Source organism: Cricetulus griseus (assembly GCF_003668045.3).
Source record: "Cricetulus griseus strain 17A/GY chromosome 1 unlocalized genomic scaffold, alternate assembly CriGri-PICRH-1.0 chr1_1, whole genome shotgun sequence".
NCBI classification, from domain to species: Eukaryota; Metazoa; Chordata; class Mammalia; order Rodentia; family Cricetidae; genus Cricetulus; species Cricetulus griseus.
In genome coordinates, this window is record NW_023276807.1 from 206373999 (window position 1) to 206401458 (window position 27460).

At 40.6% G+C, this 27460-nt stretch overlaps 3 protein-coding genes across 3 annotated transcripts; 2 read left to right on the forward strand and 1 right to left on the reverse strand.

Annotated features, from left to right (window-relative positions):
- The first annotated feature begins 2908 nt into the window (after nucleotides 1–2908).
- LOC100756859 (olfactory receptor 11H6) lies at nucleotides 2909–3922 on the forward strand. The gene has a single exon (XM_027386519.1). It carries the CDS (start codon nucleotides 2909–2911, stop codon nucleotides 3920–3922), a length of 1014 nt encoding a protein of 337 aa, XP_027242320.1.
- An 11065-nt stretch (nucleotides 3923–14987) lies between these two features.
- Nucleotides 14988–15932, forward strand: LOC100752760 (olfactory receptor 11H7). The gene has a single exon (XM_027386487.1). The coding sequence runs from the start codon at nucleotides 14988–14990 to the stop codon at nucleotides 15930–15932; it is 945 nt and encodes a 314-aa protein (XP_027242288.1).
- Nucleotides 15933–21256: 5324 nt separating this feature from the next.
- On the reverse strand, nucleotides 21257–22240 carry LOC100752456 (olfactory receptor 11H4). The gene has a single exon (XM_027386488.1). The coding sequence runs from the start codon at nucleotides 22199–22201 to the stop codon at nucleotides 21257–21259; it is 945 nt and encodes a 314-aa protein (XP_027242289.1). The 5' UTR covers nucleotides 22202–22240.
- Nucleotides 22241–27460: the final 5220 nt, after the last annotated feature.

Consider the following 27460-nt stretch of genomic DNA (forward strand, 5'->3'; position numbering starts at 1 on the left):
AGTTTATCATGTGACTTGTACTACACAGATTTATTTAATCTGTTCCTCACAGAACAAATATCATTTCTGGACCAAGCATACAGAGAGCTGTAGAGTCAAACAGCTGAAGGAACTGTGTGCACATGAGTATACAGACATAATGGTACTCTCCCTTGATTTGATAAAGCAAAGAAACTTTATTTTTCATGTCAATGCTTATATCCAGAATTTAATGTACTGACAGGGTAGATATTGTTAAATGACTGAACAAATAAATGAGTTGATAGAGTACTACAATTTAAATTCAGTATGCAAATTTTTTATTATTGAAAACTAGTAGCTGTATTTCCAAACAAGAATGTCAGTACGTGATCACATAAGCATAAAAATAATTATGAGAGGACTGGAGAGATGGCTCAGCAGTTAAGAGCACTGGATGCTCTTGCAAAGGACCTGGATACAATTCCCATCACCCAATGACAGCTCACAGCTGTCTGTAACTTCAGTTCTGGGGAATCTGGCATCCTCACACAGACATGCAGACAAAAGCCCAGTGTACATAAAAAATAAATAAATCTTTAAAAAAAAGAAAAAAGAATGATTATGAAAATATATCTGAAATTATAACTCCTTTAGGAACATTAACATATGCCCTTCATAATTAGATTACATTGAACTAAGTCACTTGAATAAATACATATTTTCATAAAAACCCTGCAAGTTAGGGCTAAAGATATAGCTCAGTTAGTAGAGTAGTTAGCCTGTATCCCCTATAATCCTATAATCCCTACAGTCCCTATATTGTATTCAGGAAGTGGGGGCAGGAAGATCAGGGGCTCAAGGTCGTCCATGTATGCATAGCGAGTTTGAGGTCAAGGTGGTCTATTTAAGACTCTATCTATAAAAATAATCATGAAAATTAAAGAATTGCTTTCATTCTAAAATGTCATTACTAAAATCCAAATTTACCTTGGCAATAAAATATCTGTCATTTTGAGTTTGCTCCAGGTTTGACCAGCATTAAGAAGCTGACTTCTTGCCCTCTGCTCAGAGTGCATAAGTGAGAATAAGGATGGGATTCTGTGAGTATCCCAGCAGTAACTGATACACAGTCAATTGCTTTATTTTTAAGTCAAAATATTGGTCAATTTAAAATATTGGGTGCAGAGGTCTGCACCAGATCCTCTGGGTATATATTACAGCTTTCAGTTTTGTACTTTTATGGGTATCACTCCTGGGTGTGTGAATGAGTGGGTCGCTGATACTTGTGCCAGCCTTCTTGGGCTCTTTTACTTCTGTAGGTTTGCCTTGTCTAACTTCAATGTGATGGTTTTTGTTTTATCTTACTTATTTTATTTTGTTATGTTTGGTTGTTGTCACTTAGAATCCTGCCTGTTCTTTTCTAATGAGAGACAGAAAAGGAGTTGATCTGGATAGGAGGGGAGGTGGGGAGGAACTGGGAGGAGTAGAAAGAGGGAAAACTGTAACCATGATAATGTGGTATGAGAAAATAATCTATTTTCAATAAAAAGGGAAAAGAAGAAAAATAAATAAAAAATATTGATAGTGGTTTACCCAGAAAACCTAGACCAATACCTTCCAGAAGATTGCCAACAAAATATTGACTACTGATTCAGCCAATACCAGAAATAACTTTCCAGCCTTGGTACATCCTAAGATAATCCTTCTGTTCACTATTTCAATTAATTATACTATAATTTAAATAATAATAATAATAATAATAATAATAATAATATGTAAAGCAAGATTGTGAAGGAACAAATTACACAGTGTAGAGTTTAATTCATGCCAGAAATGAAGGAAGTTGTTTTATATACTAGAGAATCCGACTTGCCCAGCAACAAGATACCTTAAAAATCAAGCCATACTTTGAATAACATAACCTAGGTAATGGGAGATGGAGAGGAAATCCAGGGGAAATGATGACCTACAGAAGAAATGTTGTGTAGGGAATAAATGCCTATCTGTAATTAATTTTGCACTCTACCCTGATCATCATAGGAGACATAACTGACTTATATAGATTCAGCAAAGATAAAAAAAAAATGACCTGGGAAGGGCCAGGATCATGCATAGAAGTCATAAAAGAAATAAAGTTTGTTCAATACTTTTTTAAAATTGTTTTTAAAAGTGTTTTTTTTAATTTTTTAAAAAGTGTTTTAAGAAAACAAGCACATGGAGAGCTGGCTCAGTGGTTAAGAGCACTAATTGCTCTTCCAGAGGATCCAGGTTCAACTCCCAGCACCCACATAGCAGCTCACACCTGTCTCTAACTCCAGTTCAGGGGACCAACATCCTTACACAGACACACATGCAGGCAAAACACCAGTGCACATGTATTAAAAATAAAGTAAAAAAAAAAGACATAAAAAATTAAAAAGAAAGAAAACTAGCACTCAAAGGGAGAATTGGGTTGTTAAGCAAAGCCAGATGTTACCAGAGAGGCTGTGCTCACAAAGAAACTAAGCAGGTTGTTCCCAAAACACTGTTCAGATGACTGGGTACTGTGCAGCAGCCTAAGAATGGGAATGCAACAAGGCTCATCTACTCCACAGTTTCATTCTTATCTGTTTTTATTGGATGTCTATATATAGAACTGACTACAAACGAAAGCAATTTAGCAATATTATTCCTTCAGATTTGTACCTAATTATGCTTCTAAATAAAAAAATATGTCTCCAAAGTTCCTACCAAGGACAGTGAGTTTTAACATAACAGATGACCAAATGGACTGGTGTGTGTAAAAATTACTGATTCTGCACATACCTTTAGGCTTCCTCTTCCAATCTCTCTGAACATCATTTTTATTCTCTGTAAACAAGAAAAATAAAGGGTTACTCCTGCTGCTCAAAGGGTCATCAGGAAGAAACAATGAAGCAATGAAAAGTTCTTAATATGTTTTCTGGCAATGTGTCTGAGAAACCTGAAAATATTCATTATCACTCACTTCTTGGTTGTTTCTGTTTTTCTAACAGTGTTAGGATCCCAGAACAATACAATACATTTGGTGACTGAGTTTATCCTCCTGGGTTTCAGTTATCAGGGGAATACACAAGGTTTCTTCTTCTCCTCGATCCTGATTCTCTACCTTCTGACCCTGCTGGGAAATGGATCTATTGTTTGTGCTGTGAAATGGGATCGGAGACTCCACACACCTATGTACATCTTCCTGGGAAACTTTGCCTTTTTAGAGATATGGTATGTTTCTTCCACCATCCCAAATATGCTGGTCAATATTCTCTCTGAGAATAAGACCATCTCCTTCTCTGCCTGCTTCCTCCAATTCTATTTCTTTTTTTCACTGGGTACCACAGAGTGTTTCTTCTTATCAGTTATGGCTTATGATCGATACCTGGCTATCTGTCGACCATTGCACTACCCCTCCATCATGACTAGGAAGTTCTGTGTAACCCTGATCTGTATCTGCTGGGTGAGTGGATTCCTTTGCTATCCAGTCCCAATCGTCCTCATCTCCCAACTTCCATTCTGTGGACCTAACATCATTGACCACATTGTGTGTGACCCAGGACCGTTGTTTGCACTGGCCTGTGTCCCTGCTCCTTCCACTGAGCTGCTCTGCTATACCTTCAATTCGATGATTATCTTTGGACCCTTCCTCTCCATCTTGGGATCCTACACTCTAGTGCTCAGAGCTGTGTTCCGTGTTCCTTCTGGTGCTGGTCGAACTAAAGCTTTCTCCACATGTGGGTCCCACTTAGTGGTGGTGTCTCTGTTCTACGGAACTCTCATGGTGATGTATGTGAGCCCAACATCAGGGAACCCAGCGGGAATGCAGAAGATTGTCACTCTGATTTACTCAGCCTTGACCCCCCTCCTAAATCCCCTCATCTATAGTCTCCGAAACAAAGACATGAAAAACGCCCTAAAGAAAGTCCTGGGACTAACAACTATTCAAAACTGAGACAGTTTTGAAGAAGTCACGGGTCGCTTTTTTATATTAACATGTTTAAGAATTATTTTATTATACAGATTAATGGGATCTACTGTGATATTGCCACAGTCTTCTCTGAATTCCTTATAACCATACTCCCTTCATCTTCGCCTTATACCCCATACATTTCTCAATTTTTAACAATCCTTTTCTTTCAGGCTAGCACTTTAGTTTAATTTGGTTTCCACATAAATAAATGAACTTGGCTTTCTGCATTTGGCTCATTTATCTTAATGTGATATTCCCCAATTTTGTCCATTTGTTGCAAGTGATAGGATTTCATTCTTCTTCATGGAAAAATGTGCTTGTATACTTCTTTTTCTATTCATCCATTGGCACTGACAGGCACCTAGGTTGATTCCATACCTTAGATGTTGTAGATAGTACCACTGGTATCTCTTTTGTACATTGGCTTTAATTCCTTTGGATATTTATCTAGTAGTGGTGTACTGGATTGTATAGCAGTTCTAATTTTTTAAAGAATTTCCATATTGTTTTCGGTACTGGTTATACTACCACACTGCAAACGGGTCACTTGTAACTTATGTGTAATCGCAATAAAGAATTGCTTCTAGTAAGTGCATGCTAACCCACATTGAAACAGAGGCAGAGGCTCATCTTTCACATCTTTAACAGTTCTGGTTCAGTTCACTGATTGCAAATGTTCAACAATAAAGCTTTGTAAGTATGTGTGGCCTTACTAATGTTAACATATACAGAAACAATATGTGTGTTTATGTGTGTATTTCTCCTCTGTGATATATATTTGAACCTTAGCTGGTGGAAGAAGTCAATTCCACGCTTTTCTGGAGCTTTTTACTGTCATCTTTCATAGTCAGAAAATAAATTTTCTTAGGTGAACAAAATCAACTCATGTATACACACACATGCAGCACTATATGTGTGTGTGTGTGTGTGTGTGTGTGTGTGTACTATGTATATTTATATATGTGTGTGTATGTACATATATATTTATGTGTATACATATATGTGCATATATGTATATATGCACCATAGTTTGAGGCTTCCTTTCTCACCAAGGTCACAAGATGGTCACACCTCTCTTCTTCATACCTCCCTCTCTTAGAGATAAAATAAAAACTTTTCTTCCTGCCACGGCTCAGGAGACAGTGTCACCCGTCAGCTCTCCAGCTGGTCACCACAGAAACCTTTCACTTACTTCATAATTGGTCTTCTCATTTTAGCTCAACACATTTGCTTCCAATTGGAGTGGTTTTATGATTTACTATTTTATTTTATTCTATGTGTATGGGTGTTTTGCCTGCATATGTCCATATTGAGCGCCTGATGTCCAGGAAGGAGAGAAGAGGGCATTGGATCCCATGAAACTGGAATTGCAGAGGGTTGTGAACTGCCGTGTGGATCCTGGAAACGAAACCCAAGTTTCCACCAAAGCATGTCTGGCAGGTGAACACAATGTATGACTTCAGAGTGGGAGCACGTGTGTTTAGAACTGAAATGTCTGTCCTCTGTTCCTCAATCAATAAAACCTCGGTTGTGAAAGTTTGAAAGTCTTACAGCTTATTTTATTTCCTATTACTTGTTACATTGGAATTGTCAAATCAACATGGGGAGAAAGCACTACAATTTGCAATTTTTAGTATAAAACTTGGAATTAAAAGAATAGTATCCTCAAATGGCCATGCCCCCTGAACACTGCTGCCAGACGTGCTTTGATGAGAACTCTGGGCATCTCCTCACTCAATGATGGAGGACTGTCTTTTTGTGCTCCTAATTTTATCATAACTAAGTTCTGCCCTCTCATTTCAGGTAAACTATTTCACCTGATAGCCTTTCTGTTTTAGCATAAGTTTTGGGTACAAAATTGAAACTTGTTCTTGGCCTAATTTTCTTTGAATACTTTTAACTGAGGCTTTTTTTTTTCATTTGTACCCTTTTTTTATTCTTTAATTGCTACTCATATTTACATATCCATCCCCCCCCATTCCGTTGCTCTCCCAACCTCCCATATTCCCCACCACCTACCCCAACTATCCCCCAACTCCTCCCAAGGGATAGTGAGGCCATCCATGGGGGACCTTCAAAGTTTATCATATCATTTGGGGGAAGGTCTAGGCCCTCCTTGCTGTATCTGGGCTGCAATAGTATCCCTCCATAGGGAATGGGCTCCCAAAGTCCATTTGTGCTCTAGGGATAAAGACTGGCTACACTGTTAGAGGTCCCATAGACTATCTTGGCCTCCTAGCTGGCACCCACTTTCAGAGGGCTTGGTTCAGTCCAATGCTGTTTCCCCAGGTTTATGACTAGGGTCTCCATGCTCTCAGTAGGTCAGGTCCACTGTTTCTGCAGGTCTCTCCAGCCCCGTCTTGGCTCCTTTGCTCATTCCTCCTCCCTCTCCATAACTGGATTCCAGTAGTATAGTTCAGTGCTTAGCTGTGGGTGTCTGTTTCAGCTTCAAACAGCTACTGGATGAAGGCTCTAGGAATGGTAACCAAGGTAGTCATCAATCTCACTATAGGGGAAGGGCATCAATGGCATCCTCTCCACTGCTGCCAAGATTCTTAGTTGGGGTCATCCCTGTGAATCCCCTAACATTTTCCCTGTGCCAGACCTCTCCAAACCTGTACTGTCTCCCTCTGTCAAGGCATCTCCTTTCTTGCCCTCCTCTATTCCTCCTCTGTCTCAGTCCTCTTGTTCTCCTCCCCCCTCCCCTTTTTCCCTTTCCACCTCCTTCCTTTCCCCACCCCCAGCTTCCACTTTGGTCAGGGGTTCTTGTCCTCATCCCCTTCTTCGAGGGACTATGCAGTCTTATCTTGGGGTCTTCCTTGTTTCCTAGCTTCTCTGGCAGTGTGGATTATAGACTGGTAATCCTTTGCTCTATGTCTAAAAATCAAAAATGAGTGAGTACATACCATGTTTATCTTTTTGTGATTGGGTTACCTCACTCAGGATGGTTTCTTCTAGTTCCATCCATTTGCCTGCCAATTTCAAGATTCCATTGTTTTTTTTTTTCCAGAGTAGTACTCCATTGTGTAAATGTACCACATTTTCTCTATCCATTCTTCAGTTGAGGGGCATCTAGGTTGCTTCCAGGTTCTGGCTATTACAAATAATGCTGCTATGAACATAGTTGAACATATGTCCTTATTGTATGAGTGTGCATTCTTTGGGTATATATGCCCAAAAGAGGAATTGCTGGATCTTGAGGTAGACTGATTCCCATTTTCCTGAGAAACTGCCATACTGATTTCCAAAGTGGTTGTACGAGTTTGCACTCCCACTAACAATGGAAGAGAGTTCCTCTTTCTCCACATCCTCTCCAGCATAGACTGTCACTGGTGTTATTGATTTTAGCCATTCTGACAGCAGTAAGATGGTCTCTCAGAGTTGTTTTGAGTTGCGTTTCCCTGATGGCTAAGTATGTTGAGCACTTTCTCAAGTGTCATTCAGCCATTTGCGATTCCTCTGTTGAGAATTCTCTATTTAGTTCTGCACTCCAACTTTTAATTACATTGCTTGGTGTTTTGGTGGCTATCTTCTTGAGTTCATTGTATATTTTGGTGATCAGCTCTCTGCTAGATGTGGGGTTAGTGAATATCTTTTCCCATTCTGTGGGCTGGCTTAATGGAGGCTTTTTCACTGTGGTTTGCAGAGAGGCACAGGCTTCTCTCTGAGTGGTCATGATCCTCAATTCCATTGACTCACAATTTTATGTTACATGTAGTACATACTCAAAATTTCTGTCTTTCACAGCACATTATCACAATTGTTAGGAAAATGGACTGCATTGACCAAACACATTACAGTTCTGACAGAGCAAGGACCATAGAGTGATCTACTAGAAACATGAGACCAGATAAATATCCCAGACACAAATGCACAACTGAAACTCCAAATTGCCACTTAGTATGCTTTGTGTTGTAGGATATAATACTAGCACCTCAATGGAATGTTGTGATGACCCCTGAGACAGTTACAGCCTCTCCTGATTGAGTATTTCTGGTAAAAAAAAAAAAACTCATATACACTTTAACAAGAAGGGAAGATGAGCTAAGAGAGATCACTGACTCAGGTCTGACAAATGGGGAATCTGCATAAGACCAAACTAGACTCCCTTCTCCCTTAATATAGGTGACAATGGTGTATGACTGGGTCAATATATGAGGCCAATGGCAGTGGGTCCAAGACCTAACACTAACGTACAAACTGATTTTGTGGAGCTCATTCTATATGGAGAGATGCCTTGCCCAGCCTAGACACAGGGGTGTGGGGGTGGAGAGGTGCCTTAGTCCTGCCTCAACGAGATGATGAGAAGACTTAGTAGACTTCCTAGGGGAGGCCTTACCCTCTCCGTGGAGCAGATGGGAGGAGGGGGAGTGGAGGACATGGGAGGAAAGGAGGAAGGAGGAACTGGGATTGGAATGTAAAAATTAATTAAAAAAAAAAAGAGGCAGGGGCTGGAGGGATAGCTCAGGCATTAAAGGCTAGGCTCACAACCTAAAACAGAAAAAAAGAGGAGGGATGAGGTGGGGTTCCTCTCACCTTTAACAAATGTTTCTAGAGCTATTGAAAACTCATAATAATACAGTAGTTAATACAAACACTCCTCCGAATTGTACAAGAAGGGAGACGGGGACCACTGACAGACATGGTGGATGGTTAGTTGGACTTGGCTCCTTTCTCTTCTTCAGAGGCTGGACTTTGGTTTTACCATCTCCCCATTTTCTGCAGGCACATCTGTAGTTCACTGGTCACCACTTCAGCCTGTTTGTTCTATCCTTCCTTCCCCATGGCCTTTTTTGGCTTCATGTCCACCTTGGCAGGGATGGGCTTGGTCAACAGCCTCGCAGAGCAGTGCTTAGGGCTCCCCTTCGCTACTCAATCAGTACTGACCTTCTGCTTGGGTATTGTGGTACAGGTGTGGGGTGGGAGGCATATGAGATGCTGAACCTGTCACTGAGCTGCACTGTCTAGCTGCCGCAGCATAAACTACCAATACAAATTATGCTTCCAATCCATCAGATTGAACCTTGCCTTTCAGAGTGAAATAGGTCCTTCAGAACAACATTAAGGGTCAGTGAGTGGCTCAGCAGGTAAAGGTGCCTGCTGGTAACCCTGACAACCTGAGTTTGCTCCTGAGATCGACATGGTGAAAGGAGAGGACCAGCTCCCACAAGTGTCATCTGACTTCCACATGTACAACATGACCCATGGATGCACACACACACACACACACACACACACACACACACACACACACATAAACTTTTTTGGTTGCATATATATTATATATATATATATATATATATATACTTTTTAAACGAAAAAAGTTTAAACAAGCTTATTTAAAAGAAAATAAAAACAGAATGGCAATGGTCTCCATCTGTTGCATAGTGAAGTCTCCTTGATAAAGAGCAAAGACTACAATTAACTGTGGGTATAAGAACAGATATTCAGAATGTAGTTAGGGATTATACTGGTTTAGTAAAGTAAAGTGGTAGTTGAAGTTTCTTCTCTAAGATCCATGATTTCACTAGCCGTGGGTTGTTGTCTAGGTTTCTAATACCAGGTATGATTGTCCATCTTGTTGGTCAGGTCTGAAGTTCAATTAGAGAGCTGTTGGTTACCAACAAAGTATGTGTGTCACTACTGCACCCTTAGGGTTATTGTGCCATGATGTTTGTTATAATGCATAGGCATTAGAGCTGGGTGGGACTGTTAGTTGTTTTCTTTCTTTGGAAACTTGCATTGTACCTTCTGGTAACATAAAAATACAAGCAACTAACAGAAGCTAAGAGTGGAAGAAACAGGGTTCCCTCAGTAAGTTACATAAAATAAATGGTCATTCCTAAAACAAGCATAAATGTGAATTATATAGACTGATCAGATTGTGTTTGTGTATTTAGGAGTGTGCGTATATGTGTGTAACAACAATTAATGAAAAATGAGACCAGGAATGTGAGAAAGAGCAAGGAGGATAGATTTAAAGGGAGGAAAGGGAAGGAGCAAATGATATAATCTTTAAAATTTATAATCTTTAAAATAATCTTTAAAATTAAAAGGAAATTTTTTAAATAAAATAAAGAAATTTTTAAAAGAAAGGAGATTTAATTGGCCATGATATGTATCTTATGACAATAGATACATATCATAGGGAGGCCATGGGCTCTGTGACACACTATCTCTAATAATCCCTGTAGATCAATTTATCAAAAACATTAATGAAACTCTGTGACAAGAAGCAAAGATGTCCCCATGGGCAACATGAAAAAATAATAGGTTCATTGGAACAGAACTGAGAAATCTCAACAGCTGACAACAGAGTGCATAAATTGAGACCAACACAAAATCTTTATACAGTGAGAAACAGAACACTACAATGTTGTAGTGCAGAAGAAGCAAGATCGGTAGTGTGTGAAGTAAGTGCTACGCACAGCCTCCATATTTGACCCAGAAAAGGAGAGCAACTTTGTGGATGACCTCGTGCCTGGTGGGCATTAATGCTGCTGTCCGTGACAGGTGAGCCTGCTTGCTAATGCATCTGTCCATTCAATATGCTCACAGGGCTGTCAAAGAATATCACTGTGTCTTTCTACTCAAAGCTAAAGGAAAAAATTATTCAGAATGATTAGATCATTGTGGAACTGCCGGCTCCACAGCCAGTGTGCTAAACAGTAGCAAAGCTATTCACAGGGTCTTCTTCCTCTTAAGAAGGCGGCTAAGACATCGACCCCAGATGCTGTCAGGGAGGCCAGTACAAGACTGATCCAGACCCCTGAACATGGATGTCAATAAGGAGGCCTGTGCACTCCAGGGAGCCTCTGGTGGTGGATTAGTATTTTTCCCTGGTGCAAGAAGGGACTTTGAGAGCCCATCCCACGTGAAGGGCTACACTCTGGCCCTGGACACATGGAGAAGGGCCCAGGCCCAGCACAGGAAGATTTGGTGGACACTGCAGAGCCCCCGTTGAGGGCCCTACCCTGCCTGGGGAGTGGTGGGTGGATGGAGTAGGGGGTAGGCTGGGGGTGGGGAAGGAGGGATGGGGGTGAGGGGAGGGAGAAGGAAAAGGGACTTACATGTGAAACAAGCTTGTTCCCTAACTAGAACTAATAAATAAATTTTAAAAAGAAGAAGAAGAAGAAGAAGAAGAAGAAGAAGAAGAAGAAGAAGAAGAAGAAGAAGAAGAAGAAGAAGAAGAAGAAGAAGAAGGCGGCTAAGGCCGCAGGGATGATAGGCCTTTTAGGATTTGTGTGCAGAATAGTGAGGGAATATCTCTGTCCACTGAAAGGGAAACCAATAGTACTTGGTGTTACTGCTTTCCTTTCTCAGTTCTCCCCTCATCTGTCACACTGCTCAGTAAGAAAGGCTCTGTGCACGGTGGTGCATGCTTCTAATCATAGCACTGGGAGAGGAACAAAGGGTTCTTGAGTTTGAGGCCATTCTGACCTATATAAGGAAGCCTTAGAAATAGAGACCATTTTCTTGAGGGAAGAAGCAAAAAAGGGGAGGAAAATGAAGATGGGGAGAAGGAAGAAAAGGTGCTCATGGTTGTAAGATCAAATCAGTGTTGATGAAGACTAAGAAATCATATAGAGCATAGTGACAAGCTTGTTAGACAGAGCCGTTTGCATTAACATTGGCAATCATCTGAAGTTTCTTTGCCATCCTTTCCTAGGACTAATATTTCATCTGCACATGTTGGTCTGTTGTTTTAATGCCAACAAAAGTAATCTACAGCCGATATGCATGCGGCTCTGACTTACGTATTATGACTTGGAATCAAAACCTATGATCCTGAGTTCAGAGCCATTGTTGCTGCTGCTCCCTTCCAGGTAAAGGGACTACTTGGAATTCTGTTGAGGAGACGTTTCCCACATGGAAAGGTGAAGAGTGGGCAGTGTTGCAGTAGTGGGGAACCATTCTTTCTTGACATCTTACCAAAATGAGCATCAATGTAGGTTGGTTTCATTCTTAATAATTATCTGAGTTTTAAAAACTTAACATTTCCATATGTGGATTTTAGACATAGAGTAAAAGATTGCCAGCCTACAACCCACACTGCCAGAGAAACTAGTCAACAAGGAGGACCCTAAAAGAGACAAACATTGTCCCCTGGAGAAGGGGAAAGGGACACGATCCCCTGAGCAAATTGAGAGCACAGGAAGAGTGGGGAGGGAGCTATGAGAATGAGAAGGGAAGAAGAGGTAGGATGCAGAGGTCATGAGGGAGCAGAAAGGTTGAGTCAAGTGAAGAATAGAAGAAAGGATATGTGATAGGTAGGGTTTTAGTTGGGGGGCTGGAAGGGGAGCATGGGAGAGAGAAGGGAACTGGGATTGTCATGTAAATCAATCTTGTTTCTAATTCAAATAAAAAATGATAAAAAAATAAAAGAAAAATGAAAAAAACTTAAAATTTCTTTATTCTCATCTTTCTCTTTTTCTCTTCGGAGCTTCTTGTCCAGAAAAAGGGAAGCTATGTTGCTCAGTTGGGGCCATTCACTTGGGCTGTTACTAGTCTGTTGCTCCTGTGACAGCTACACAATCACAAGTATATTTACCTCATCTAATATCATTTCTACAATAGTCTTATTCTATTTTACTATGTTCAATGGGTACTGTAAATGTCATATGTGCCATTTCTATTTAAAATGTATAATGAAAACTCTGCTCTTATTAATCAAAAAGTTAAAAGTATTTTTGTTCAGCCAGGCACGATGTTCATGACTTTACCTACCACTCAGAAAGCAAAGGAAGGTTTAAAGTTCAAAACATTACATAGCAAGTTTCAGACCAGCCAGTACTATAGATAATGAAACCTTAGCTTCAAAAAGTAATTTCAAAAGATTCTATTTATCTGCTAAGACTGTCAGTATGTTCTTTCTCTGTGTTTTGATTCTTTTTCTTTCTTTTTTCAGTTTTTTTTGTCTCACTTTGTTTGTACAGTGCAGGTTATGAGATCCAGGGTCTCATACATGCTAGGCAAATACTTTGCTCCCTGCATTGCCAGCTTGATCCTCAAAATTATTTTTCATTGGAAACTAAGACAAAAGAGGAAGAAAACTAAAAACATTTGGAGGAAGGATGAACTGAGAGGGGGAGTGAAAAATCATAGAAGTATAATAACTTGTGTATACGTCAGTGTCCTGATAAGACATCGTATTCTGTACAATTAATGTATTCTTATAAAAAAGAGGGCAAATGTATCTTTGATTATTATGTTCTGGAGAAAAAGGGGCAAATTTTGGCACCCTAATTTTTAATATTGGAGATATTTTAAATGATCTAAGGTAGGCTCTGAATAACAAACTTTAAGGAAAATTCTGGAGCTAATAAGAAGTGCTATAGGGGAAATCTCATAAATATTCCCATATACTCTCATACATTATGTCCATTTTTAATATAACACTTTTGGGGTTTTTTAATTTTATTTAAATTAGAAACTTTCTTATTTTATAAATCAATCCCAGTACCCTCCCCCTCCCATCTTCCCATGCCCTCCACCGACCCCTCCATCCACTCCCCATGGAGGGTGAGATGTAACATTTTTATTTTTTTCTCACAAGATGAAAGAGTGAGCTAGACAGAGAGGCAGATAGGAACACAGAGGGGAAGCAGTCCCTGGTGAGCTAGTTGCAGCCCCACTGAGAACAGGAGGCCCAGGAAGGAGCCCTCTCTAGGTAGAGGAGCCTTCTACCTAGACTGTAGTGGCCAAGGAAGATGGGATGCCCCTTCTTGGAGCCTGCCCTGGTCTTGCCTCTGTGGACAGAAGAGGGAATGCCTCATCCAGAACAGAGAGAATAGCCTGGCTGTTGTTGCTGTTCCTTGCAGCCAAGAATCACCTATCATGCCATTTTTTTAGGTATCAGTGCTCTGCCTGCATGCATGCCTACATGCCAGAAGAGGGTATCAGATCTCATTACAGATGGTTGTCAGCCACCATGTGGTTGCAGGGAATTGAACTCAGGACCTCCAGATGAGCAGCCAGTGCTCTTAACCTCTGAACCATCTTTCCAGCCCAAGATATAACACTTTTAAATGTATAAGAAGCATGATAAATTGACATGTGAAATTAAATAGAGTAAATAACAGTGGCTTTTTATTGCTAAAAAGAAAATCATAAATTAGCTATCTAATACAAATATCTCTAAATAAGAACAAGCAAACTGCATAAAAATTATTTGTGGCTATTGACTTTCTTCTCTTGTTATTATTTAACACAGTCAAAAATAAATTCTCCTAATGGAAAGAGCTCCAAAACTAATATGAATTAATGTCAAATTATAAACCATTCAAATTTATACAAACTCTGTTGAAAATAATAGTGCATAAGTGTCCTCACATTTGGAGGTGATGGCACTTTGGTAGCCTCTGAACAACTTTCTCTGAAAACCAAGCCAGCATAAATCAAACCACTTTTACCATTATTCAAATATTCTTATTTTGTTTATTTGTAACTGTTTTTTTCTGGTTCTGGAGATCAAACCCAGGGTCTTTTGCTAAGAAATTGGTATATAAACTAAACTAACAAAGATTAAATTCAATTGTTTTTCTCTACTGCCACAGAAAACTCACAAAACTTAGAATTCATTTTTTCAGCCAAAGAGACCACTCAGGAATAGGATAGGATTTGCTCAAGACTTGTTTTTTAAAATCCAGTGCATTTCATGTACCAGGGACAAGTCCTGGTCCCACTGCTAGGGGCCTTTATAGGAGCCCACTACCTATGGTGGGATACCTTGCCCAGACTTATTGGAGGAGGGGGTGACGATGACTTGGCCCTGCCTCAACTTGGTATCCCAGACTTTGGTGACTCCCTAAGGGAAGCCTTATCTCCTCTGAGGAGTAGATAGGGGTTGTGATGAGGGAAGATAGGGAGGAGGGAAAAGAGGAGGGAGGAGGAACTGGGGTTGGATTGTAAAAATAATTTTAAAAAATTTTAAAATCCAGTGCATTTGCCTGCATGAGTCAAACTTTTAGCCCCAAGAAAGGCTTCAAGATGTTTCAGCAACAAAGTACATGACTATTTTCTGTCTTCTCCCCACAGTCTGGTGATCATGAATAAGTCGCAGGTATCCACAGTGACATATTTTGTCTTACTGGGCTTCCCTGGGCCCTGGAAGATCCAAATCACACTTTTCTCACTGATTCTGCTGGTCTACATGATAACTTTGATGGGGAATATGGCCATCATTTGTGCAGTAAGATGGAACCACCAACTCCATACCCCTATGTATATGTTCCTGGCCAACTTCTCCTTCCTAGAAATCTGGTACGTGACCTGCACAGTCCCCAACATGCTGGTCAACTTTCTTTCCAAATCTAAAATTATGTCCTTCTCTGGCTGCTTTACTCAGTTCTACTTCTTCTTTTCCCTGGGCACAACTGAATGTTTCTTCCTCTGTGCCATGGCATATGACCGGTACCTAGCCATCTGCTTCCCACTGCACTACCCTTCCATCATGACTAGGCAATTCTGCATTATTCTGGTTTCCCTCTGTTGGATCATTGGCTTCTTTGGACATTTGATTCCCATTTCTTTCATTTCTCAATTGTCTTTCTGTGGTCCCAACATCATTGATCATTTTCTGTGTGATGTGGACCCACTAATGGCTCTGTCCTGTACACCTACACCCACCATAAGGCATGTATTCTACTCTATAAGTACTCTTATCATTGTCCTCACCAGTTTGTACATCCTTGGATCCTATACCCTGGTGCTCAGGGCTGTTCTTCGGGTTCCTTCTTCTGATGGACGACAAAAGGCCTTCTCGACCTGTGGATCCCACTTGCTGGTAGTATCTCTATTCTATGGAACCATAATGGTCATGTATGTGATTCCCACATCTGGCAACTCAGTTGCTATGCATAAAATTATCACACTGATATACTCTGTGGTAACACCAGCTTTAAATCCTTTTATCTATAGCCTCCGTAACAAGGACATGAAATATGCCCTCCGACATGTCTTCTTTGGGAAGAGGATTATGCAAAATTCATAAATAGGGTTTCTATATGCAACTCTAGGGAACCCAATGCTTCCAAGGGAACTTTCACACATGTGATATACACTCACACAGACACACACACACACAAGGACATACCTTTAATATCAGTGCTTGGGAGGCAGAGGTAGGTAGATCTCTGTGAGTTCAAGGCCAGCTGGGGCTAGAAAGTGAAACCCTTTCTCAAAAGAATAACAGAAAATGTCAAGGCTGGAGAGATAGTCCATCAGGTGGAGTGGAGCCATCCTGAGTCTAAAAGACAAATCTACATGTGCTACAAAGATGAAGTCAGAGAAGTGACTGGAGCACTTTGGAGGAGACCAGAAGATCATGAGTGAATCCCAGATATTGGCTATTGAGTTACTTACACTTCTGGAGTTTGGTTTTGCTTTGTTCAGATTGCAGCTGTGCCCTGGTTCTTCCTTCTTGAAGTAAGAAAGTGTTCACTTATTTTTTTTATTTTATTTTACAGGAGAACAGAGTTGAGAATCCAAATTTTTAAAGGCAAGTGTAGATTTCAAAAGAGACTTCAGATATTTTTGTTTGGTTGGTTGGTTGGTTTGTTTTGTTTTTTGTTCTTGTTTTTTGAGACAGGATTTCTCTGTGTAGCTTTGGAGCCTATCCTGGCACTGGCTCTGTAGACCAGGTTGGCCTCGAACTCACAGAGATTTGCCTGCCTCTGCCTCCTGGGTGTTGGGATTAAAGGCGTGTGCCACCACTGCCAGGCCAAGACTTTGGATTTTTAAGAGACTCAATTTTAAAGTGTTTGAATTTTTAAAGACTGTGGAACTTTTTAAAGTTTGTAAAAATGTTTTATATTGTGATATTGATATTAATTGTGATCTTGCGGATGAACAAGAAAGGAAAGGCTATGGCATAATGGTGATATGTTTGTTTGTCAAGTTAACAAGAGGTCAGTTGAACTGACTAGCTTTATGTCAACTTGACACAAGGTAGAGTCATCTGAAAGGAGGGAACCTCAATTGAGAAATTGCCTCTAAAAGATACAGCCAAAGGTCATTTTCATAATTAGTAATTTATGGGAGAGAGCCCAGCCCATTGGGGATGGTCCTATCCCTGAGCTGGTAGTCCTGGGTTCTATAAAAAGCCAGTTGAGCAAGCCATTAAGCATCACCCCTCTTCTGGCCTCTGCATCTACTCCTGCTTCCAGGTTCCTGTCCTATTTGAGTTTCTGTCCTGACTTCCTTCAGTGATGAACAATGATGTGGAAGTGTAAGCCAAATATAGCCTTTCCTCCCCAAGTTTTTTTCTTGGTCATGGTGTTTCATTGCAGCACAGTAACCTTAACTAAGACAAATATCATTCTTGGATTCATTTAATTGTGTAGCTTGGTCTCTTAGTAAGGCTTGTAACAGTGAGAACAGGACCTCTCCCTGGTGCTTAGCTGACTTTTGGTAACTGGTTCCCCATGCTAGATTACCTGGCCCCACCTCAATTTAAGGGGAGGATCTCAGTCCTGCCTCAACTTGATGTGCCATGCTTTGTGCAAGCCCATGGGAGACCTGTCCCTTTCTGAATGGAGATGGTGGAGGCGTGGATGGGGATGGGGGTAGATGGGAAAGCAGAGGAGAGGGGAAGGAAGGAGAGGTAGGACAGGAAACTGATTGATATGTAAGATAAATGAAAAACTGTTATTTAAATAAAATATTTTTTTAAAAAGATTGTGAATAAGTCGGGCAGTGGTGGTGCATACCTTCAATCCCAGCACTCGGGAGGCAAGAGGCAGACAGACCTCTGTGAGTTTGAGGCCAGCATGTTCCAGGAGTTCCAGGACCTCGAGTTTCAGGACAGCCAGAGCTGTTACACAGAGAAGCCTTGCCTCAAAAAAAAAAAGGAAGAAAAGAAACGATTGTGAATATAATTTCACTTGTATTAGTTCATCATCCTAACCAACAGAGAAAGATGTTTAAATGTGTGATTCCCTAGTAAGAGAGGAATACTGCCAAAGAACCACTGTGGTGGTTTGAATGAGACTGCCCCCACACGGTTGAGGGGCAGCTGCACAGTCCATGGCTCATGTGGAGCGGGGATTAAGGGGGAGGGGAAATGAACTGGCTCTAAGAACAAAGCAAGAAAGAACCTGCCACATTTCCACAACAAGTAAAGTACCCTTATTTGACCTAGTTATACTCCATGAAAAGCAACTCATTTTGACCATCTTGAAAGGGATTCTGCCCAGAAGTATTACTTAGAGAAATAAAGCAATCCAGAAAGAAAGTCTATGCAAAGTAGGTCACCAGAGAAGAGTCATGAAAGAAGCAATTATCAACCAGCCAATAAAAGCACTGTCCCTGCCTGAGGAACCCACCGTGTGTGTGTGTGTGTGTGTGTGTGTGTGTGTGTGTTAAGAAAAATACCAACATGCAGACACTGTAAACTTACAAGGCAACAGCCCCTGATTATATTGGTTACATCACTATTCCAGCCTAGGAAACACCTTTCTGCTCCTCTTTCCCATATCCATCCTAGAGTAAGCAGGAGCAGCAGAATAATTAAGTCAGAGGGAAAATAGATCTTAAACCAGATCCAATCATCAGGACAAGTTACAATTTGGGTCTAAAAATGAAAGTTCTGGCTTTAGATAGTACTGAACTTTCTAATTTCTAGATAAGGAAAGTGTGTTAACAGTAAACAAATCAATAAAAGCTATCATATTGGCCAAGATATTAACCACAGGTAGAGATAAATATAATATTCAAAGGGTTTTTAATAGCTGTGTTAGGCACCTGAGGCAGGTGGAAGAGCTGGCCCTGAGGTCAGAAGGGTGGGAGAGCTGTCCCTGCCTGCCACCAGCACAACACTTGGGAGAGCAAGCCTTGCACCTCACATGGGTAGCACAATAGAGCCAACCCCACTGGTAGAGGTGTGGACAAGCCAGCCCCAATATTGTGAGCATGAAAGAGCTTTCCTCCATTGCTTACCTGTCATGTGGCATCATGGGCAGAGAGAGATGCCTGACCCCTGCCCATCAGTGCCTGAGGCAGGTGAGAGAGCTGGTCTTTGCAGCTTTTAATATTCTTTCTTTCCTTTGTACATTTAGTGTTTTGATTATTGTATGTCATAAGGAATTTCTTTTCTGGTCCAGCCTATTTGGTGTTCTGGATGCTTCTTGATAGTCACCTCCTTAGTTAGGTTAGGAACATCTTCTGATTTTTCCGAAAATATTTTCTGTGCCTTTGACCTGGGTTTCTTCTCCTTCCTATTATTTCTAGGTTTGGTCTTTTCGTACTGTCTCAGATTTCCTGGATGAATTTTTCTAGATTTACCATTTTCTTTGATTGAGGTATCCATTTCCTTCTACCTTGTCTTCAGTGCCTAAATTCTCTCTTCCATCTCTTATAATCAGTTGGTGAGAATTAACCTCTGAAGTTTTTATTTGGCCTTCTAAATTTTTTATTTCCAGTTTCATTTTAATTTGGGTTTTCTTTAGTGATTCTGCTTCTACTTTGTGTCTTGAAGTGTTTCTGTTATTTCATTCTACTGTTTGTGTTTTCACAGATTTCATTAAGGGGTTTATTCATATCCTCTTTTAGGTCCTTGAACATATTGATAATTGCAGTTTTGATGTCCTTGTCTTATGCTTCAGTTAAATTGACTTTCTCAGAACCTACTACTGTATTAGGATTACTGTTACGGAGTTCTGGTAGAGGGATAATGTCGTGTGTGTGTGTGTGTGTGTGTGTGTGTGTGTGTGTGTGTGTGTGTGTGTGTGTTGATGTCTAGGCTTCTGGAGTTAGGGTGACTGCACTGTTTCTAGGTATTGATATCTGGTCTTTTCTTTGTTGGGCAGTATTCCATTCTTTGGTTGCTCTTACACTCTCAAGATGTTAAGCAAATGTGGTAGCTGTGGGATCCCTAGTAGAGAGTGCTCCTGCAGGTCAGTCAATGGAAGAAAGGGATAGACATGGGCTACAAAAATAGGCTAAGGGAGGTTGAGGGAAAATCCAGCCCACATCAGTAGGTCGGGTCCCTGAACACTGGAGGTGTGATAGGAGGAGGGGCTCCTCAAAGTAGGCTGCAGTAGGACAAAGAGTAAGTCCAGAGTGACAAGAATGAAATGACCAGAGGGTGCTGGATCTTTACAAGAGGTGGAATCTCCAGTGAATTGAGTCAGGATGGGAGGAGGGGCACCTGAAGCAGGTTGCTACAGGACTGCAGGTAAGGCTGGAGGGAAAGTGAAAATTGCCTGAGTACCACTCACGGGTGACCACTGGAGGTCACTGGTACAGATTATCAGCAACTGACACAAAAGAATGAGGATGGGTTAGAAATGGGAGCTTTGTGTTGTATGATAGCACGCTAAGGGCAAATTTTCACACCATTTGCCGAGTTATTAATGTCAGACTCACTGAATATTTTAGAATTTTCTTTTTCCGTGTTAATAAATACATCTTCTATACTGGAAATGGGTTTCTAAATTATATTTACTAATTAATTGTTATGTTGGGTGACTACATGCCACTGCACAAATATGGAGAAGAAAGGACAGCTTGTAAGAATAAGTTTTTTTTTTTCTCTGCCACATGGGTCCTATGGATTGAAATTAGGTCATCAGGCCTGTGGCAAGCCCCTTTGCCCACTTAGTCTTCTCATAAACCCAGGAAATGGTTCTGATAGAAGTTTCTCTGAAGCTAAGTCCATATTCTTGGAAAAAAAAAGCTTCATTCCTTTCTTGTTTTCATCCAGATTCTAAATTGCTTTCCTTTTTCCAGTTCTGAGATTGAACCAATATCTTTTATTTCCAATAAGTATAATGACTACATTGGAACTGGAATGCTAGTTTTAGTTTTTATCCTGTAAAGACTAGTATAAACACATCTACAGTCAAAAAGAAGTTGACTTCATTGTCCTGTTGCAATGATAGATGGAGTGTATAATGAGGAACCATGGGTCTCTGAGTAGGAAACTATACCATATAGGACTCATATTTTATTTTTTCCAATGAAAAAATAGGCTTTGAAAAATGTACTTAATGTTGAAAAACAAGTTCAAAGCCTGGCATCTTGGTACACACTTGTAATCCTAGTACTTAGTATGTGGAGACAGGGAGATCAGATGTTCAAGGTCATACTTGGCTAGAGAGTAAGTTTAAAGGCCAGCTAGGACACTGCATGCATGTGGTACACAGACATATAGGCAAGCAAAACACCTATAGACATAAAATAAATTAAATTTAAGATTGTTTTTAATTTTTGAAAAATTAAATGAAAAAGACCCTGTCTCAAATAAAAGAGTAAAATGAATTGATACATCTCCAGTTTGTTTTTTATTAGAACATGTAAGTATGTCACATCATTGACTCATATATTTTTGACAATTCTCATTCCTGACAGAACATTTCTCAGAGCCAGTTTCATGTCCTTATTACGAAGACTATAAATCAGAGGGTTAAAGAGAGGAGTCATTACAGAATATACAAGAGTAAGGATCTTCTGCATCAAAGTTGGGATGCCATATGTAGGACTCACATACATCACCATCACTGTCCCGTAGAAGAGTGACACCACAACTAAATGAGAACCACAGGTAGAGAAGGCCTTTAGTCGGCCAGCTGCAGAAGGAACCTGAAAAACAGCCCTGAGCAATAAAATATAGGATCGAAGAATGTATGCAACAGTGCAAAAGAGGACAAGGGAACTTTGGGCATAAAAAATAAATTCAGTAGTAGGAGCTGGGGCACAGGACAAAGCCATCAAGGGGTCCATGTCACAGAGGAAGTGATCAATGATATTAGAACCACAAAAGGGGAGTTGGGAGATGGAGAAGATAGGGATTGGGTACCCAAGGAATCCAATCAACCAGCATGAAGACACCAGTATGCCACAGAGTCTCCTAGTCATGATGGCAGGGTAGTGTAATGGGCGGCAAATGGCCAGGTACCTATCATAAGCCATTACTGCCAGGAAGAGACATTCAGTTGTGCCCAGTGAAAAGAAGAAGTAGAACTGGAGGAAGCATCCTGCAAATGAGATGGCCTTGGTCTTAGAGAGAACGTTGGCTAGTATGTTGGGAACGGTGGAGGAAACATACCAGATTTCAAGGAAGGCAAAATTTCCCAGGAGGAAGTACATGGGCGTGTGGAGACGTGAGTCACATCGTACCGCACAGATGATGGCTCCATTTCCCAGCAAGGTCAAGACATAAACCACCAAAAACAACACAAAGAGGAAAATTTGTATCTTCCAGGAACCAGGGAATCCCAGGAGAACAAACTCAGTCACAACATGTGCTGCTGATCTGTTCATGGGATCTAAATACAGGAAGAAGAAAGACAGGAGTTTAACCCCAATTTCCTGACTTTCAACATATCAAAAGGTCTTTATGAGAGTCAAACAAGTCCTACAAGAAAATACATGAATATTTTGAAAGTAGATGGAACCAATTCTATCTTATTTTGGATCGATTGTGGTCCTGTACCAATGATGTAACCTCTTCCTTCTCACCTTCTTGGTCCTCCTGAGATAGGAATAAAAAGGGAACTACATAATTAGAGATAAGCTACAGTGAACACTGGCCATCTAGACACAAAAACTCCAAATAAACCTACTTCATGATCCCCAGGCTCTATTCTATATAGAGCTTATAGAGTCTGTGGCTTTTCAATAAATGTATCAGTCCTCTACAGACAGTGTGGAGCCTGGAAGAAGAGCCATCTTGTGACTTTACTCCTTTCCACCACCATTCATCTGTGATGATGCAAAAGCCCCTAGACCCGGCTTGAGCAGTTTTTTCACCTTACACTCCCTCTCATCTGCACAAATTTCTCATCCTTTGCTCTCTAATAAATTTGCTGGGTGATTGCTCTTTCTCTCGAGTCTGTAAGCTTCATTCTTCTTAGTGAGACACAATCCTGAGTTCAAGAAATGTGCTGAAAATTTGGGCTACTCACTCAGAATTCCACAAACCACACAAAAACTGAGAGTCTGACTGCCAACCAGCTGTTTCTCCTCTGTCCTGGTGGACTGTGATGGCGTCTCTCAAATGCCTCATGAGCCATTGAAAAGCATCTAGTGAGACAGCTGACCTAAGACTGATCTTATGAACCTTTGTGGCTGTCTCTGAACAATCTCTGAACCTCTTGTGTGTGGTTCCTGTCTAACTGATCTCCAGTTTGGAAGGATGCTCAAGACTTATAGACACTACTTCTTAGTGGATGCCCAAAGTTCTTACAGCAGGACCCACACCAGAACAGTTTCTATAAAGATCTCCCCACTTGGTGAGCACTCTCCTCTGGGAGGGGAGACATACCACCAAGACTCTCACCGACCTCCCCCTCTCACCCATATCCACACCTTTTTTCCTCATTCTGATTAGAAAAGAAACATGCATCTAAAATAATAATAAGATAAAATAAAAATATAAAACAAAAACAAGCAGACTGTCATAGAACAAAACAAACAGAAGAAAAATAGCCAAAGATAAAGCACTAGGAACACTTAGAGATGCAGAAACACACATGTTCACACACACAGGAATCTCATAAAAACACAAAACCAGAAAACATAACATATACACAAAGGACATACCAGACAAAAACAAACAAACAAATAAATAAATAAATAAATAAATAAATAAATAAATGCCCTGACAAAACATTGTGAGACAAAGCATCTCCAAAAATGCCAATGAGTTTGTTTTGTGTTGGTCATCTACTGCTGGGCATGGAACCTACCCTTAAGAGTGGATTGTACACCCAATAAGTTTTAAACTAAGGCCCACTTCAGGTGAGACAATTTTTTAAAAACAGAAGTAATACACTTGAGACTCTAGGATCCCTTACCCAAAGAAGCCAAACTTTCAAAGAAAACTTTCATCACAGAAACACAGCTCCCCTACAAAGGCCATACGTCCTATTTCTGGAGCATACATAACCGATGCCTGTGGTCTCCTAACTTTGGTCCTTTAAGTAACCTGTTGTATGAAATGGTCTCAGGGGGGTCCCCACAAACTGTTAGAGCCCCTAATTCCTGCCAGGGGCCATTCTTACTCCTCAAAAACAAAGCCCTAGGCTCTGACTACTCTGGCCCTGGCTTTGCTGGATTCCTCTAGGCCAGTCCACCTTTATTTAGACACTAGATAGGGTTATATCCTGGGTCTCCTAGGACGATGGTGTGATATAATTGCTTCTATTTCCAAATAGCCAAGAAAGGCTATTTCAGAATGGCCCACCTGCATATGAAATTTTGTCTTTTTGGAACTGTTCTCCCTCCCTCTCTCTCTCTCTCTCTCTCTCTCTCTCTCTCTCTCTCTCTCTCTCGTCTCTTTTCTTAGAATTTATTTGTTTTCTTTTCTGTGTGAGTCTTTTGCCTGCATGTATGTATGTGTGCCATGTATGTGCCTGGTGTCAGAAGAGGATCCCCTGCAACCACCTGTTTTACAGGTGGTTGTGAAACAAAATGTGGGTGCTGAAAATTGAACCTAGGTCCCCTGCAAAAGCAACAAGTACTCTTGTACCACTGAGCTGTCTCTCCTCATTTAATCTACAAAACTCTAAAGCTAGTGCCCTATCTTCATTACACATCTAATCATACTACTTGCTAAAACCTCTTTTAGCTTACCACGCAATCTCTGTTCTCTCCCTCCAGCCTCCAAGCAATACTTGCTGCTTTATCAAAAACCATTAATGTAACCTTCTACCAACACCATTCCATAAGTCCAGAAACTTCCAGTTCTGCTTCTCTGGGATCAGAAGGAACTCTTCATGATTATAGCGGCTACTCTGACCTCTATTTAACACACAGAAAACCAATCACATAACTTCTCCATATAGCTGGAAATTCCATGCAGAGCAGCTCTAGCCAACCTCTACTGCCCTTCTTCACAAAGAAAAATCTGTATGTCTGGAGCCTATACAGAGAAACTCACCATAATCATGAACATGCTATTCAAAGATGGAGAGATCCTCATTCCAATGCATTATTCCATGCTATGGACATTACTTTTATTACTTCTGAGCCTGTCACTGCCCTCTGACCTAGTGCTTTCCTATACCATAGTAGGTGTCTACCCAGCATACTTTTCATACTTAAAATGCCACCTAGGTGAGATAAAGAAAGAAGATTCTTCTCTTTTTTTCTTTTGAGATTTCTTTTCACTCTTAGCTATGTATATGTTTATGTTCCTATGTGAGTTTGTGCAGGTCCCCTGGGAGGCTATAACTATCAGAGGTGGGTCAAACCTGGGACCTCTAGAACACTAAGTGTTTTTTTCCAACCACTTCTTGGTAAACTTTAAGGGTGAGAAGCCAGGCGGTGGTTGTGCACACCTTTAATCCCAGCACTGGGGAGACAGAGAGATCTCTGTGAGTTCAAGGCCAGCCTGGTCTACAATAGCTAGTTCCAGGACAGCTTCCAAAGCCACAAGAGATGCTTAAAGGAAAAAGAGTAATTGGTTTTCATAATAATGGGATAGACTGGTTCATCAAAATCCCACAGTCTCATCTTCTAGAAGTTCTGAAGTTACTTTTTCTTATCATGTAATGTTTCATTTGAAACAAACTTGACATATTTTGATCATATTCTTCCCCTCTCCTGAATCCTTCCAGATCCTCTCCCCCCTTCCCAGCTTTAAATTCTTTCTCAAAAAACAAATACCCAATAAGAAACAAAATCCCCCCCAAAAAAAAATAAAATCATGTCCAAAAAGAAAATTAAAAAGAAAACACCAAATTGTAACCAAATAAAAGCACACAAAAATACTGTGGAGTTCATTATATGTCCTGGAGTGGTGGATAAATACAATGTCACTCTATTAGAGAAACTGTTTGTCCCTCTCCTGGCAGGTAGAAATGACAACTCAGGTGTTAACCTTTACCCCAGTGGCTAGGTTTTCTGAAGTTACAGTTTATCAACGTGGAATTTCTGCCACTTTACGCTGTTCCTCATGCATTTGGAATTTGTAAAGCAATTTTTCATCTATAATCCTAAGGGATCAACTTCTATATATGTTCTGTCTCAGCATAATGATCAACCAACAACTAAACCTACCGGCACAAATGTGATAGCTTGACTAAATGTCCGTCTTCCACGATGCTCACTCAGCACATTGCCTCACCAGGTAGCCTGAGAAAAGGAATACACCACCGGATGACTCCTGGAAAATGAGACTGTTTCTGAATGATGCTCTCATAATCACAACAATAACTTATGCGGGGACAGTGTAACTGCCTGTCTGTACTCACTGTTTATTTTACAATTGTGGCTCAGAAAGGGTTCGAAACTTTTCACCCAATGAATATCTGTCCTGTATTTACACATGAAAGTTTGGGAGTTTTGTCTGGTTTGTTGCTTTTGAGTCAGAGTCTCACTGTGTGGCCGTTTCTGATCCAGGACTTGCTACCTAGACTGGTCTCGAATTTACGGAGAGCCGCCTGATTCTGCCTCTTGCATGTCGGGATTAAGTGTGTGCTTTGTCCACATTTGGAACTTTTACTCTAAGTTATTCTTCCCAGTCTTCTTTAAATCTTCCCTGAGAAACCTTGTAAATTTTATTAAGTAAAATTTATTAAGTAAAGGATACCATACAATGTCACCAAACTAACTGTAATCTGAACTATCTATCTGTGTCTCTTACATGCAGGCTAGCTTTCCTAGATGAGCCTGGAGAAAAGAATGGGGACTGTGGAACCTTACCAGGCATCTCCTCGATGGCTCCGCAAGGAAAACTCACAAAGGGGAATTGATACATACGTGGGTTCACTTCACTTCACTTCTGGATACTCCGGAGGGGACGCGTTTCCTAGGACTTGGCTGAGATTTCTCTTACGTATGCGCTTCCTCTCAGGGATTACTGTAATCATCGCTCCCCCTTCCCTCCCCGATGGTCTCAGAGGCTTCCTCGTTTCCCCTAAAGAGCATTCTTTTCCCAACCTTTGGGATTCACCTGGAATTCACAGTATATTTGCTTCTTTATGTAGTAACCCTAGAAGATTGTCTAGAGTTAAGGGAAGGGAGGAACTATGGAAAATGTCGCATGAATTCTAGAAGACTTCCAAGTGTACCTACCCCATTGCAGAATCTTCCTCTGGGACACAGTGAGACAAGGGGTAGTTTCACCTACCACTCTAATTCTGAAACTGAGATATGTTGGTAAGCAAATCTTTCCCTGCTAGTAATAATGAAATACACCAACACAAAGAAACACAAAACTACATTCTATTGGTCTTATAAAAATTAAACCTAGGGTGGTAGGGGAGGAAGAGGGAACTGTGATTGACATGTAAAACAATCTTGTTTCTAACTCAAATTTAAAAAAAATCTGCAAAAGAAATTTAAATCTAAACCTGACATGGTAGTACATGCCTTTAATCCCAGCACTCAAAAAGCAAGTGGAGCTTTATGAGTTTCAGGTCAGCTCGTTCTATATAACAAGGTCCAAACCATTCAGGGCTACATACTGAGACCCTCTCAAAAAATAAAATTTAAAAATAAATACAAAATATAACTTCTTCAATTCCAATAACCCAGATGCAATCAGAAATTGTTGTGTTAGAGTGAAGCAGCCCA

Excerpts from the sequence above, each read along its gene's own strand:
- LOC100752760 (XM_027386487.1), top strand. The coding sequence starts at position 14,988 with ATGAATAAGTCGCAGGTATCCACAGTGACATATTTTGTCTTACTGGGC.
- LOC100752456 (XM_027386488.1), bottom strand. The coding sequence starts at position 22,201 with ATGAACAGATCAGCAGCACATGTTGTGACTGAGTTTGTTCTCCTGGGA.
- LOC100756859 (XM_027386519.1), top strand. The coding sequence starts at position 2,909 with ATGTGTCTGAGAAACCTGAAAATATTCATTATCACTCACTTCTTGGTT.